The 15,609-nt window shown below is 42.4% G+C and overlaps 1 protein-coding gene across 4 annotated transcripts in view; it reads left to right on the forward strand.

Annotated features, from left to right (window-relative positions):
• SNAP47 (synaptosome associated protein 47) overlaps positions 1 to 11,458 on the forward strand; it is a 110,213-nt gene extending 98,755 nt beyond the window's left edge. For all 4 annotated transcript variants that reach the window (XM_047776325.1, XM_047776323.1, XM_047776326.1 and 1 more), the window contains one exon: positions 7,455 to 11,458. In XM_047776325.1, the coding sequence (XP_047632281.1) occupies positions 7,455 to 7,601 (147 nt within the window). In that variant the 3' untranslated portion in view covers positions 7,602 to 11,458. The remainder of the gene's footprint in view (positions 1 to 7,454) is intronic.
• The last annotated feature ends 4,151 nt before the right edge of the window (positions 11,459 to 15,609 follow it).

The raw sequence follows: 15,609 nt of genomic DNA on the forward strand, positions 1-15,609 counted from the left end.
TGAGCAGAATAGGTCTGATTATCTCATTTGCAGCGTGAGGGTTGAGGACTGGTTCTTGGAAACATGGCTTCTGTTGGCCAATAGCCATGTTAGCCATATGGCCTTCAGCAAGCTGCACATTTTTTTGGAAAAGTGTTACTGTCACATTTTACAGAACAAGGTCCTTCCTCAAAGCTTGCTTGGGGATGAAGTGAGGATAAGATGAGCTCTGTACTGTATGGAGCAGAGTTCTGGCACATAGCGAGTTCTGTATAAATCTATCAGTAGGACCCCAACTGGGTGTGACCCAGTCAACTCTGAAGAGCCCCACACTCAATGCATTCTTTTGCTTGTTTCATATTATGAGAATGTCCCCCCTGAGGCATTTACTTCCACATATAAGATGAACCTTTGGTTTATTGAGCACTTCACTTGGTAGGAATGCCATTGCTCTCACCATGGGAAGCTCTGCTTTTATGGTCTGGTAGCAGGTTGGTTCCCAGGACCCCTCTCTAGTCCAGGAGGTACTCCCTTGTGCTTTCCCTGTCCAGACCTTGAGTAAGAGGGGCCATCTTGTGCCATCAGGACCATTTGTAACTAGAGGCCAGTTATCAGATTCAAATTAGGGCTGACAGATCCTTGAAGTCTAAGTTCTCAGAGTCTTGCTATACAGATACAACCCTGGTGCATAAGGCAGGTTTGTGCTTAGCTCCTCTTCCCGTTGACTGAGAGGGTATCATGAGGAGGGGAGCACCATAAGAGGACTCCTTAAAAAAAAAAAACCCTGTGCTGCCCCTGTTCATCCACAGATCATCCTCGGGGCCTCAAGGAATGTAACAGAGGAGACAGGGTGGGTTGTGGGGGTGGTCTGTGAATGCTAAATATGACAGTTTGTAGCCTAGAATATTCTTTACAACCTCCAGAGCTTTGGTTGAGAGGAAGCCAATTTTTCCCTCTTTACCTTCTCCATAGCATATTAATGGCCTCAACTGGTAGAATTGCAGACAGCTTGATTTATCCCAGTACTATTCTTAAACAGTTGTTAGTTTCTCACTGCAAGAAAATGCAGTTTTTCAATGGGTCAGCTTAATAATAAAAAGATCAGGACAGACAGTCTAGCTAATACTAAACTTATTTTAGGTGCTTAATATACTAATACTCTAAAACCTGGAGTTTTACCATGAAGTGAGCAAAAAACTTTATTTTTTCAGAATATAAATTCAGGCAACAACTGGAATGTTATAGATGGTTTAGAAGTGTTAAGGCCCATACTTGTGTGTGCTGTATCCTTCCATTACTGCAGTTACACAGTGAAAGCACGAACCTAGACACTTCAGGGCCTGCTTGGAGCACAGCTACTAGCAGAGCTTGGGGGCTCTGATTCCCAGATTTTCACACTTTGATAGCCGATGTGAGGCATACATCTGTTTTGGTAAGTGAACCTACACTATTGGATGAGTGGTTTTTGCATAATATATTTCCTGTTTTTATAAACATCATGGAAATGGTTAGAAGGCTAAACTGTCTCCATATCTGCTGTTGTATCAGCCCAGACAGTGTCTCTGCCACTGTTCTGAGGTCTGTGGCATTGGAGAGATGGAGGTCACCATAGCATGTAGCCAAAGCAGGTCTTCCTCTTCCAAAGAGGACAGTAACTTCTTCTGTGTCCTGGGGACCATGTGGTGCCTCCCACTTCCTGCTGAGTCATCTCTGCTGTCCCTCTTCCAAGTTACTAATGCTGGTGAGTGAGTCCAGCATCCTGCCTGTGGGGAACCAAGCCTCCTGTACCGGCTTTGTTGAGCACCTGTGACTCTTGAGCTGAAGAGCACGGATTTTTTTTTTTTTTTTATGGTTTTTCTCAAGATGTTGTTCCTGGAGGGTACTAGCATGTGTGTTTTTATGTCTTGCTTGTACTTGTATGCACTGTGTGTTTCTTTGGATTTTATAAAAGTTAATTTCTTTTAAAACTCAATGTACTCTCTTTGGCCATGGTCTCTTTTTTTTTATAGATAGGATCATCTGTTCCATGTTTTATTTTATTTTATTTTTTATTTTACTATGATTATTATTGCTTTTTAGGACCACACCCATGGCATATGGAGGTTCCCAGGCTAGGGGTTGAATCAGAGCTACAGCTGCCGGCCTATGCCACAGCCACATCAACACCAGATCCAATCTGCATCTGCGACCTACACCACAGCTCAAGGCAACGCCGAATCCTTAACCCACTAAGCAAGGCTAGGGATCGAACATACAACCCTGTCGGATTTGTTTCCACTGCGCCATGACAGGAATTCCTGTTCCATATTTTAGACTCCACAAATAAGTGATATCATAGGTATTGGTCTTTTTCTTTCTGACTTACTTCACTTAGTGTGAGAATCTCTAGTTCCATCCATGCTCCTGCAAATCACATTAGGTTGTCTTTTTTATAGCTAAGTAATATTCCATTGCATATATGTACCACATCTTCTTAATCCATTCATCTGTTGATGGATATTTAGGTTGTTTCCATGCTGTAACTATTGTGAATAGTGCTGCAGTGAACATAGGGATGCATGTATCTTTTTGAATGAAAGGTTTGTCCAGATAGGTGCCCAGCAGTGGGATCACTGGATCAGATGGTAGTTCTATATTTAGTTTTTTGAGGTACCTCCATACTGTTTTCCATAGGACTTCTAGTGGGGAAAGTGGAGGGAGTGGGATAGATGGGTATTTTGGGGTTTTTTGAATGCAAACTGTTATATTTGAAATTGATGGGCAGTGGGGCCCTAGTATATGTACAGCACAGGGAAAAGTGTATGATTGGGTCACTTTTCTGTACAGCAGAACCTGAAGAAACATTGTTAATCAACTATACTTTAATAATAATAAAAATTAAAATTTAAAAAATGAAAGAAAAAATAAAACTCAAGGTACTCATAATCAGGTAATTTCTGTGTAGGTACTAATGTGGCTAGAAAGATGACTGGCTACTGAGTTTATATTTTAGTGGAGGAGAGACTTGAGGAAGAGTCCATTTTGACCCTAGCTTTTGAGTCAGAGCCCAGTGAAGGCTCATATAAGAGGCCAGTTGGTTTTCCAGAGGCTGGCAGCATCATACATTGATGACTAGACAGCTTGTCATCCTGGGCCACAGAAGTAACAACTGTTTTTAAGGTTTGGCCAGACTTCATAGTCTCCATTCTTTCCATCTCATGTTATATGGAATGCACATGATGCCATTTAATTACTTCAGTCCCTTTCTAAATGAAAAAAGACACTGGACCAATATTCCAGAGATACTACTGGTTTGAAGTAATTTTCTTTGCACACTTAATAACTGTAAAGATCTTGCTTGTATTTTTGAAGTATTAATTAATTTCAAGTGCAGTTTTAGCAGACCAACCAAGGGTCTCAACAGGCTGCATAGAATGAGTGCTATATTTAAGGCCATCATCTTAGTGGAACTTTTTCCAAATAAAATTCAATAGGAACCAACCTTTATTTGAACTATACACTCAGTAAAATGTTCAATTTTTGTAAGCATGTAAGCTGTTCTTTCTCACAAAATAAGAGTTGTATGTGCCTATTAAGTATAGACTTAGGAGTATAGGTGTTCTTCCTTTTGCCAATGTTTCATTTTAGACTGAGAAAAAGGCAGTTGATTCATGCTCTAGAGAAAGGTGGCCATGGAAGTGTAGGACACACAGGGTCAGTCACACAAAGTGGCATTTGATGGAAGAGCTATTGTGTGGCAATATGGTCCTATGCTACCTGGCACAGTAGCCACTGGCTACATGTGGCTACGAGCACTTAAAAAGCAGTTGGTCTGGAGTTCCCTTGTGGCTCAGTGGGTTAAGGATCTGGCACTGTCACTGCAGTGGCTTGTATTATTGCTGTGGAACAGATTTGATCATTGGCCTGGAAATTTCCATATACCATGGGTGGGGCCAAAAACAAAAAACAAAAACTGCAGTTGGTCCAAGATGAGATGTGCAATAGTATAACATTCATACTAGCTTGCTAGTACTTCATTTTTTAAAAATAATATGAAAGATCTCATTAATAATTATTTATATTGACTTCATGTTAAAATGATAATTTGGGGGTTGATTGATTTAAGTAAGATATGTTATGAAAATTAATTGTGCTTTTTACTTTTTAAAAAAAAATACTAATTTTGAGTATTAGAAAATTTGAAATTACAAAGATGGCTCTTCTTATACTAGACATCCTGCAATAGTAGCTCAGGACTATAAGGACTGGTGCAGATTCTGGGGCTTGGCTTCACTTGGGTGTGTGAATGGACTGCTGATCCCCGGTAAGAACCATTATGCAATTTTTTTAAGGGTCTTATGCAATTTCTTTCTGTCTCAGTGATGTGACCTGAGTCATTGCCATGACATCTGTTGTCCATGCAGTAGTCATTTCAGGGTTGCACTGGAGCTGGACCCTGGGAACTCAAGCAAGTCGCCCACTCCTCTTGGCCTTGTTTGTGAAACAAAGTTAGATTAAGGGTTAATAGAGAATAGTTAAGGCACATTGCAGGAGTCCCATAACTCCTATCCTTATTTAGGAAAATTGGGGTATGAGAAAACAGAAAACAAAATTTCATATACATATATTTAACCCCCAGTTTTACTTTTCAAGTGTACGAAAGTTGGGGTGAGAAAGCAAGACGACAAGGCCATACAGTATTATCAGCAGTGCTTGTCTGACAGGCATTAATTGGATTTTGAAGGACTTTTATTTTCTCCTCTAAATTTTATTTCCTGATTTTCTATGTACACTGTTATTATCAGAACAGAACAAGAGAGTTGACTGTCTCCACTAAAGGGGACCATGGCTGCCTTGCTGAAAGCCAGTCTCCCACCATCAGCTCATATGAGAACAGTGGTCGTGAAAGACATTTCAGCTGAAAATAAACTTGACCATGAGATCCTGCTGTATAGCACAGGGAACTATATGTAGTCACTTGTGAAGGAACATGATAGAGGATAATGTGAGAAAAAGAATATATATATATATATATATATATATATACACACACACACACACATATGTATGTATGTATAACTGGGTCACTTTGCTGTACAGCAGAAATTGACAGAACATTGTAAATCAACTATAAGAGAAAAAATAAAAATCTTATTAGAGAAAAAGAAAATGAACTTGACCACATTCTGATATGATTGACAAGTACATCAAGATTGCAAAGAGAGTCACACAGCATCTGTGCTGCCTGATCATTCATCTGATACCTCGAGGGTATCAGATCAGATGCAGGTGTGTGGCATAAGCTAATCTTCTAGGGGACATTTTTTACAAGTTCCTGGTAGAATGGCCTCATTATCATACTAAAATGGAGGTAATGAGGAAGGAATAGTTGACCAGAGAAAACAGCATAGAAGGACCTGCCTAACATGGTGGTGAGTGGTGACTTTTTTTATTATGCTGTCTGGGCCTCAGCCGTATGAGATCATAGAAATGAGAGATGGAAAAGACCTCCTGTATTAGGTCATCCAGCCCATCCCCTCCAGAGCTGACTGACCCCACAGTATACTTTCCAGAGTTCCTTCCAGTTTTTCAAGTGACTCAACTGATGGAGTTTCCACCAGCTCCCAGAGGGTGCAAAAAGACTGTGTCTGAGACTGCTAGCTTGAATCAGGATTTATGCTTCTTTCTCATGATGAAGATCCCAGTGATGATGCTTTATTTGAAGAGAAGTGTGGGGGTAGATCCTGCCTCTGTCACTAACTTGTGTGTAACTATGGATGACCTCAGCTCGCCTCATCTCCATTTCCCCCTCCAGAAAGCAGGGGTGCACTGCTGGGCTCCTTCAGCCTGAGTGTTTTAAGACTTGGCGTCAGCACCTTACATAGCACTTTATAGTTTTCACAGCTTGTTCACATTTGTGATCTCATTTGAGCCTCACCATTCTTAGGGATGGAGTTGATCTTATTATCCTCCTGGCCATCTTCCTGCATTTATTCTGTTTCTTGTTAATCAGACAAAGCAATTCTCCGAGGCCAGGTGGTAGGCCAAGTGGTCAGGCATTCCTTTTGATTCTAAACACAGAGCTGCTTCTATTTGACCACACAAGTACTGTCATGCCTTCTGAAACACCACATGGGATGCAGTTTACTCTCCTTTCCTAGGTAGTAGCACTGCTCAAGATTGTCCCAGGCGACTTGTGGAACCTAGAGCTTTCTTGCCTATGTCATTTGGTGAGATCTGTAGGGGTGACGGTGATTTCAGTGTGGAGCATGATAGATTAATAATTACATCAATAGATTGTGCCTGGAGTCCTCTGAAGTGGTCACTCAGTCTGTTCACTGCTAATTTCCATCCTCATGTGATAAAGGACTTTGAATAGATCTGTAAGCAGGTTGCTCTACTGGGAGTTAGTAAAAGGGACACCAAGGGCCTGTCTTAATAATTCATATTCTTTAGTTCCTTTTTCGTGACCTAACCAATGATCTGAAACTTTTCCTAAAAGAAGAGAGGTATTAACATTTATTGCAAGTAGTTGTCAGTAAGATTTCTCTTAAAATCATTTATTTCTGTTGTCAGCTTGAGGATATTAAATTTTGGGTATGTAGTTAAAGTACATTTCACAATGCAATTAGTCTCAATAGAATTATGATACAATGGCTGCTCTTAATTTATGAAACTAACGAGTCATGTAAATGGGGGTGAGGGGCTGACATCTAGCCTAGTCAGCTTCCTTGGTCTAGCTGTGCTAGAACAGCCCTCCACTTTGTGGGCACTATCCTCCCCAGTGGCATCATGTGACTTAATGGCATTTTGGTGTCCTCCACGTGTTTGCACCCAGGGGCTGCACTTACAGGACCATCTATGTGTTATGTTAACTGTTTCAGCACCTTGGGTTATTTGTGCTATGTTTTGTTCTGCCTTTTGCATTTGTAAGTGCAGTATTTCAAACATAGAGACAAAAAGGGATTTTGCTTTTCTTTTTAAATTTTGGTTTTCCAGCTTTAGTCTGCAGTTAGTACTCTGGTGCAAATAGGTAATAAAAACAGTGATTGGCTGAGAGCTGGAACTCAAATCTGAGTTGTAGGCTCCAGATCCCTGGTTCTGCCCTGTGCCAGCCCACCCTGCTACTGTTTGCAAGAATTCCACATGGTTATGGTAACATTCCTAGCAAGGCTCTCAGCGTTGATAAAACAGCAAACTGTGGTCTGGAAACAACAGTGCCCTAGGGGTACATCTTCCTAGGTCTGTGTGGTCAGTCTCCTTGCCTGTGGCCTAGAGCACAGCTAGAGAGCAAATACATCATCTAACAGCTCTATCTTGCTAAAAGTGCCAGAATGTGCCAGAGCTGAGACGCAAACCCAGGTTCTATGTTTAGAGTGTTCATCATCACCATTAACTCACACCATTTCTTGAGCATTGTAAAAATGATGAAATATTGTCTGTTTTTGAGAGTATAAGGAAAGGCAACCCCTCCTATCATTTGTGCTTTCTTGCAGATCCTGAGGAAGCTAAAGGATCTTGCCTTGGATGCCAAGACAGAGCTAGAGAGACAGGATGAGGCCTTGGATGGCATCACTGCAGCTGTGGACCGGACAGCCTTAACCATTGACAAGCATAATCAACGAATGAAAAAACTGACTTAGAAGGACACAAAAGCACAGAAGTGACCACTTTTGGCAAGAATCACTTCTCTAAAGTACATTGTTCTCAATCCCCGCATGCTTTCTTAATATGAAGACCCCAAGAATTTATTCCAAGGGCCCTGCCCCAGGGGGTGCATAGCTGCCTCAGGATGAAGGGGTTCTGTGAAGGCTGTGGAGCCTGGGAAGATTGTGGCTGCTACCAGAGGATTGCCCTGTAGGGAGCTGAAGGTGGCTACAGGAGAGTAGTTCTGCCTGCAAATAAAGCGAGCTGCTTCCCCTCAGGGTCCTCTTGGACTGCTTGGGGAGTCAGGAGCACATATGCCTTCAAATATGGGCTGAGTTTTATTGAATTGGCCACAGCAGTAGGGTAGCTCTTCACCTTGCAGCAGGGTGGCTACACCCAGCATGCAGGGACCACTTTGCATGGTCATAATCCCAGGTCTCCGGGAATGTACAACTAGTTGCATTTTCATCTTATCTCCATTCTTGATAAGCATAAAAGTATAATTTAAATCTCTATGAAAGAAATCTACTGATTTCTAACTCTACCCATCTGAACACTATCAGCAAAATCTCTTCTCCTGCCTCGACTACATTCAGGCCTGAGCCTGCCTCCTATGTGGGCTGCTCAGCACAGGCCCCACTACCTTCACTTTGTTCCATTTTTCTCTGGTGGACAGGTCACTTTCTTTTTGGTTGTATTGTAATTTTCTCACCAAAGCTAAGAGTCTAGTACACCTTGAGGTCATCCTATAAACACCCAAAATATTCTTTAACTGCCCAGTTTTTAGTCAAACACAAAAATAGTACATTTTTCATGTTTGACTAAACACTGTGCCTATTTTTAAAAGTGTTAATTTTTGCTTTTCTGCCCCATTTCTATCCAGAAACAAAAGAAAAATGCTGGTTTTAGAATATTTTTTGAAGTCAGGCCTTGATGCTACTTTTTTCTTGGTTTGGGGCATCTTAGTGTGTCCCTGGAGAGCCCGTCATGGGAAGACAAGGAGAAAATAGAGAATTGGGTTACCTCCTCACCTTTTCACAACAGGCCACCTCCAGACTGCTTTGAAATAGCATCCCAAAGAACTTTGCACAGAGAGGCTCGTAGACACCTTGTAGAAATGCTATCTTGAAGTGCCTTTCCTACAGCCCTCCTGGGATGGCTCCCACAAGCCCTATGCAGCCGTGTTGCACCACTCCACTTATATTATGAGTTCTGGATGGTTTTAAGAATTAATTCACAGGTGCAGTGTTAGTTCTTTTTGGCTGCCCTGATGAAGTACCACAAACAGGGGGCTTACAACAGTAGGAATGCACTCTCTCTCAGGTCTGGATACCAGCATTGCAGGATCACAGTATGGGCAGGCTGTGCTCCTTCTGTAGACTCTAGGGGAAGATTGTCCCTGCCACTTCTAGCTGATGGTGCCTCTAGGTATCACTGGGCTTATGGCCACATCACCCTAATCTCTGCCTCCATTGTCATGTGGCCCTCTCCTGTGTCTCTGTGTCTCAAATCTCCCTCTGCTTTCTGTTATAAGGATCTGTTATTGGATTGAGGGCCCAGAGTCATTTCATCTCAAGATCCTTACCTTGATGATATCTACAAAGACCGCATCTCCAGATAAGGTCACATTCTAAGGTTCCCAGTGGGCATGAATTTGGAGTCACCTCTGGATGCCCAGCATTGTGGAAGCTGACCCATTACAAAGAAACATGGAAAGTAGCACTTCTAGAAAGTAATGTTCATAAAGGTCTTCCAATTCTTTTCTTTTTTTAATTTAGTAAATTATATTCCTGGTCTCTATTTATCTTATTTGGTTTGTACTTACTAACTTCCAGAATAAGAAGTTGGCCTATTCTTTAAAGGTTTCTCACTCTAATGCAAGGCATTTGAGCAGTTGCTCTTGACCTTTCCAGGCACATGAAATGATAGAGCTCCTTGGAGTTTGTGCCCATCCCAGGGGAGCTGAGCCCATGCAGCCCCTTCTTCTTGTGCTCAATGATAGAGAGTGTCAGGGAGGGCACAGCAGATGTGAAGATGTGTCAACAAGGACTGTTATTGAGGTAGCAGCAGCTAGATCTCGTCCTCATGGAACTTGGAGTGGTGGTGGAGAGAAGGCAGCTCATGTCCTGTGCACAGGGCAAGTGCAAGTGGGCAGTATCCTGACACTGGTAGCTTCTCAAAGCAGCCCACGAAGAGCAAGTTCCCTCGAGGTGGGGTACGTGGTTCTCATCATAGCCACACACTGGGCTCATCATGCCAAGGACTAAGAAAATACAAACAGATGCACTCACATGCCCTGACCCCAGGCCCCTCAGTCAGAATTTCTGTGGGTATACACACTCCCCAAATGTTTCTAATGAGTAGGCAGGGCAAGATCCACAAGCCAGGTAACGTACTGCCATCAGACCCACTCTCTTTTACATCTGGTGCTGGAGAGCCCTGAGTAGCTGGAATGAAAGTGAGTCTGTCCACTCATGATGCTGTTGTAAATCCAGATGGGCACTGCTCAGGAGTTCCCAGCTCAGCCTACATCGACCACCTGACATCTGCTTGTCCTGAAAACACATACCACCCAGCACTCACGTGGCCTCAGGGCTGCACACATCTTGGCTGCTCACAGGCCTCTGAAAAGCAGAGGGCCAGGATTCTGCTGGTGAATCCTGAGGTCTCTGGGCCTCACCCTTTCTTTATCTGTCACTGGGGGATGCATAAATCTCAGACACTCTGGGCATGAAGGTGTGTGGTTCAGAGACATTGTACCATTAGAAGATTATTCTCCAGGCCTTCACTCTCCCATGAATAATTAACTTGATAGACACTATGGTCTGTTTATGTGGAGACTTATAGTATTAAGGGGAGGGGGGCATCAAGCACCATTTTCTGCTATTTTTTTTTAACTCTGGCCCTAGAGTTAACTTTTTTCACCCTAACCCCTTCTAATATTAGAAAATCCATCTGCCAAACTGTTAGTCACCAAGGCCGAAACAAAATTGCCAAAAACCCTGTAAAACCAGGGTTAACTCCCGCAACATACTGATCTCCACCCCAAGTGCACTCATTCCACTTCCCACTGCTCCCCCAACTTTTGGTACATTGGCTCTGCCTCCACAGTTTGGACACAGGAAGGTCATGAAGGAGAACAAACATTGTCATGCTTCTAGAAGCAGTCAGTACCAGGGGAAGGAGATGAGCAGGTAGGCCAGTGATCTCTCCAGCCATCCTCTGGCAGCCCAGGTTAAGTGCCATGATGGCGGGAACTAAATGGATCCCATCAGGTGAGTAGTAGACCCTCTGTAGTGGCAGGAAGAGTACACTGAGCCCATTGTCATCATTATTGCTAGTGTTTGGATCACAACATATTGTGTCTTGTTTTCTACTTTCCTGATGTGGAGAGCGTCCTCTAACATTGACATTGAGTTTGTGTGTGCATTCAAGCTCATGCATGTGCTTTATTCTAGCACAAAAATCTGATTTCCTTTTAACCTGTGACTGAGGAAATAGATTATGCTAGTTTGTTGTCACCCTATAAGGTATTTGTACTTCCTAAAACACATAATGCTTTGAACTCAGTTTTACACTTATAAATGTGGGCAAAATACAAGATCCATATCCAATGCAGCTGTGAGACCAACACTGAACTGAAATGAAACATTTCATCAAAAATAGCTGATTCTTTTGTTTGTTTAGGGCAGATGTCAGCAGACTTTTTCTATAAAAGGCTAAGTAGAAAATCCTCATCCCAGCCATGTGGTGTCTGTTAAAATGTCTCAGGTCTGCTATTAAATGAAGGCAGTCTGGACTTGTGAACAAATGGACGTGCTATATTCCAATAAAACTACCAGTGCTAATCACAGAATTTCATTTATTTCATGTGTCCCAAAATGTTACTCTTGTTTTTTTTTTCCTTCAACCATTTTTTTTTTCTTTTTATGGCCATACCTGCTACATATGGAAGTTCTCTGGCTAGGGACCATTTTGGAGCTAAGGCCTACACCACAGCCATGGCAACACTGGATCCACTTCTGTATCTTACGCCACATCTTGAGGCAACACCAGATCCTTAACTCACTGAGGCGAGAGATTGAACCCACATCTTCATGGAGTATGTCAGCTCTTCTTTTAACCATTTGAAAATTCAGACATGTCCCTAGCTTGCAGGCCATAGAACAGGCTACAGGGCTTTGCAGAGGCTGCAGCCATCTGTCCAGGTGAGTGTGTTCCTTTTGAGGTTTCACCTCAAAGTTGTCCAGCACTGTCTGTCCTGGAGGGCAACTCACTTCCCAAACTCAAGCCTGTCCTGAGCCCTTCACATGGCACTGCTGCTGGTGGTCAATGGTGAGTCTAGGGTGCAGCTAGGAGGGTTCTAGGTATTTTTGCTGTAAGATTAAAAAGAACAAAATGTAAAAGACATAATGAAATATGAAAAATTAATGACAAACCTTCAAAGATTTTACTGTGAAAAATGAAAAGACAAAAAATATTTGAATACAAGTAAAATGTGTACAGATTCATGGTTATAGTTGTATTTGAGTACCTTAGAGAAAGTGATGATACTTCCTTTCTCAAAGTCAATCAGTATCAGGTATATAATATATATAATATATAATCAGCATCAGGTATAAGTCCTTTATGATGTAAAAAAATCTGTTAAATCTTCAGGTTTTTCTGGAAGTAAGATGAACAGATGAAGAATCCTATTTATTTATTGTGTATAAGTGGTAGTACCTGTATGGATTACATTTAAATGTTCCATTACATGTCCCGTCAATCCTTATATTTCACCAAATCATCTAAGCTGGATTCTTTGCCAAATGCCAAAATTCTGCCTACATCATCTACTCCACTATCAAATAGCAAAAAATTTTTCACCATTTTCAAGAAACTTATACTCATCAGAATCACATAACCATTTCTTTTGGGGGTAAATAGGAGGTCTTTGATTCTTTTCCCTCAAACTTCTAATATTACATGATAAGTTTAGTGAAGAAAGCATTAGAAAACAAGCTGTCAAATCTAAATTGGCTAAAGAATGATAATTAATGCTCTCAAAGACTTGCGAATTAGTTACTCTATCTTTTATGGCAAAATTGCCTTACATCCAATTAGTCGTGCTACCATACTGCTTGCAGCAAAGATGTTCACAGCAAAAATAGTGGACACAGACTGGGAGACCCCCGCCGCATTTCCTGACTGCTCAGCTGTTCAGGGCTTCAAAGCCTGCCTTGATTGTGCAAAGTCAGTCCTCTTCTTTTTAAAGGCAGAAAAGGGAGACAGTGGGGGGGGGGTGAGATGGGAAATGACAGGTGCTGGATTTCACAAGCCCCAAATCTGGAGGCCCCACATCAGCACACACACAAATTTTAGGAGAAAGGAAAAAACAAAAATCAAGACTTGAGGCATTTTCAAATACCACAGAACTCTCAACTATATGCAGTCAGTTGGCGTTGGGGCTTTGGTTTCATTTGTGGTTTGAGGAAAGGCCATCTTGGAGGCAGTTGTGTTGGTTGGGGAGTCAACCATGGCATGAGACCACACCACAAGCAGGCACGTCCAAGGCTGCAGTGGCCTCACCTGTGAGGAGCCTCTTCCCTCCAGTTTAATTATTAGCTGTGTTTGAATAAAACTTGAAATACATGCAAATTGTAGTCAGTTTTCACATTTGCAACTGATTTCTATACCCACGTAGTATCTCAAGCTTTTGGCACCCATCTGGAAATTGAGAACAGTGGTGGCTTTTCCCAAGAGGTTAATTTCCCTGATGCATTTTGAAAGTAAAAACCACAGGGTTGGTCCTCCAGCTAGTCTGAAGTCAAGGGTGGTCCTGTTCAGCCTCATCCCTCAGCTTCCTCAGTGACCAGACCAGCAGACACAGAGTGGGGAAGGCCTGATTCAAAGACAGCAGTTCCTCCCACTCCCTCCCTCTCCCCCCAGGCAGCCACAAGTCCATTCTCCAAGTGCATGATTTTCTTTTCTGTGGAAAGTTTCATTTGTGCTGTATATTAGATTCCAGTTAAAAGTGATATCATATGATATTTGTCTTTCTCTTCCTGACTTACTTCACTCAGTATGAGAGTCTCTATTTCCATCCATGTTGCTACAAATGGTATTATGTCATTCTTTTTTATGGCTAAGTAGTATTCCATTGTGTATATATACCACATCTTCCTAATCCAATCTTCTGTTGATGGACATTTGAGTTGTTTACATGTCTTGGCTATTGTGAATAGAGCTGCAATGAACATGCAGGGGTATGTGTCCTTTTCAAGGAAAGTTTTGTCTGGATACTTGCCCAAGAGTAGGATTGCTGGGTCATATGGAAGTTCTATGTACAGATTTCTAAGGTACCTCCATACTGTTCTCCATAGTGGCTGTACCAGCTTACATTCCCACCAGCAGTGCAGGAGGGTTCCCTTTTCTCCACAACCCCTCCAGCACCTGTTATTTGTGGACTTATGAATGATGGCCATTCTGACTGGTGTGAGGTGGTATCTCATGGTAGTTTTGATTTGCATTTCTCTAAGAATCAGGGATGTTAAGCATTTTTTCATGTGCTTGTTGGCCATCTGTATATCTTCTTTGGAGAAATGTCTATTCAGGTCTTTTGCCCATTTTTCCATTGGGTTGTTGGCTTTTTTGCTGTTGAGCTGTATAAGTTGCTTGTATATTCTAGAGATTAAGCCCTTGTCCATTGCATCATTTGAAACTATTTTCTCGCATTCTGTAAGTTGTCTTTTTGTTTTCTTTTGGTTTCCTTTGCTGTGCAAAAGCTTTTCAGTTTGATTAGGTCCCATTGGTTTATTTTTGCTCTTATTTCTGTTGCTCTGGGAGACTGACCTGAGAAAATATTCATGAGATTGATGTTTGCCCTTCTTACCAGCAAAGCAACAAACATTTAACAACCACACAGGGTCAGCACACAAGCCTCTAGGGGCTGCTGAGATCCTGACTCCCCAACAGGAGCTTGACCTCTGGAAAGAGAGTGTGAGGAGAAGGAAAAGTGTTCTAGGTCATGGGGCATGATCTGGATAAGCCAGCATCACTTAGAGTGCAGATATTGACTACAGATCTGAACCCACCCATTTATGTCCCGTCTCATAGAAAACAGGTTTCTTTTGAAAGCAGTAGCCACCTCTAAACTCACAAGCCACCTTTCTTTCCAATTGGCTTGTGTATGTAGTACATTACCTCAACACAGGAGGGCCACAGAAAAGGCTAGAGCAATAGCTCAGGAAGCAGCGATATATTCTCTGGGATACTTGGTTTCCTAATCCCTCCAGCTTAACCCAAAATCAGGAGGTACCTGAGCCTGGAGCCTCACTTGTTTTGTGTGCTTGCAGGAGTATACAGGTCATGAGGAAAGATACCATTGCATCTTGTTCAAGCCAGCTCTGACCTCTGGGTCCTATGAAGTAAGCGTGTTAGCCTTAGGCTACTCAGAGTTCCACTCCTGTTTGCTCAGATCTCCCTCATCACAATGCCTAGCACAGGGAACATCAGCATGGGTGGGGTCTCCCTGTTAACTCAGCCCTTCACTCTTATCAGACCTTATAGGAAGGAGTAGGGTCTCACCATCACCTGTCCTGGCTGCAAACTGTACAAAAGAGCAAATGGGGTTGTGTGATCTTCCTGGGGCTGCTGTGACAAAATACCACAAACTGGGTGGCTTAAAACAACAGAATTTATGTTTTTGCAATTCTGGAAATCAGAATTCTGAAATCAAGGTGTCAGCATGGCCCTGTTCCCCCCAGCAGCTCTAGAGGAGAATCCTTCCTGCCTCTATCCCTTCTGGTGGCCTGAGCGAGCATCTCCATTTTCACTGCTCTTTGCATTTCCCCTTCCCCTTCTGTGTATCTGTCTCAAAATTCCCACTGCCTGTTTCTTTTTCTCTTTCCTTTTTCTTTTTAGGGCTGCACCCATGGCATATGGAGTTCCCAGAACTAGGGGTTGAATTGGAGCTACAGCTGCTGGCCCACCCCCACAGCCACAGCAATGCCAGATCCAAGC

The sequence above is a fragment of the Phacochoerus africanus genome, chromosome 4 (assembly GCF_016906955.1).
Source record: "Phacochoerus africanus isolate WHEZ1 chromosome 4, ROS_Pafr_v1, whole genome shotgun sequence".
NCBI classification, from domain to species: domain Eukaryota; kingdom Metazoa; phylum Chordata; class Mammalia; order Artiodactyla; family Suidae; genus Phacochoerus; species Phacochoerus africanus.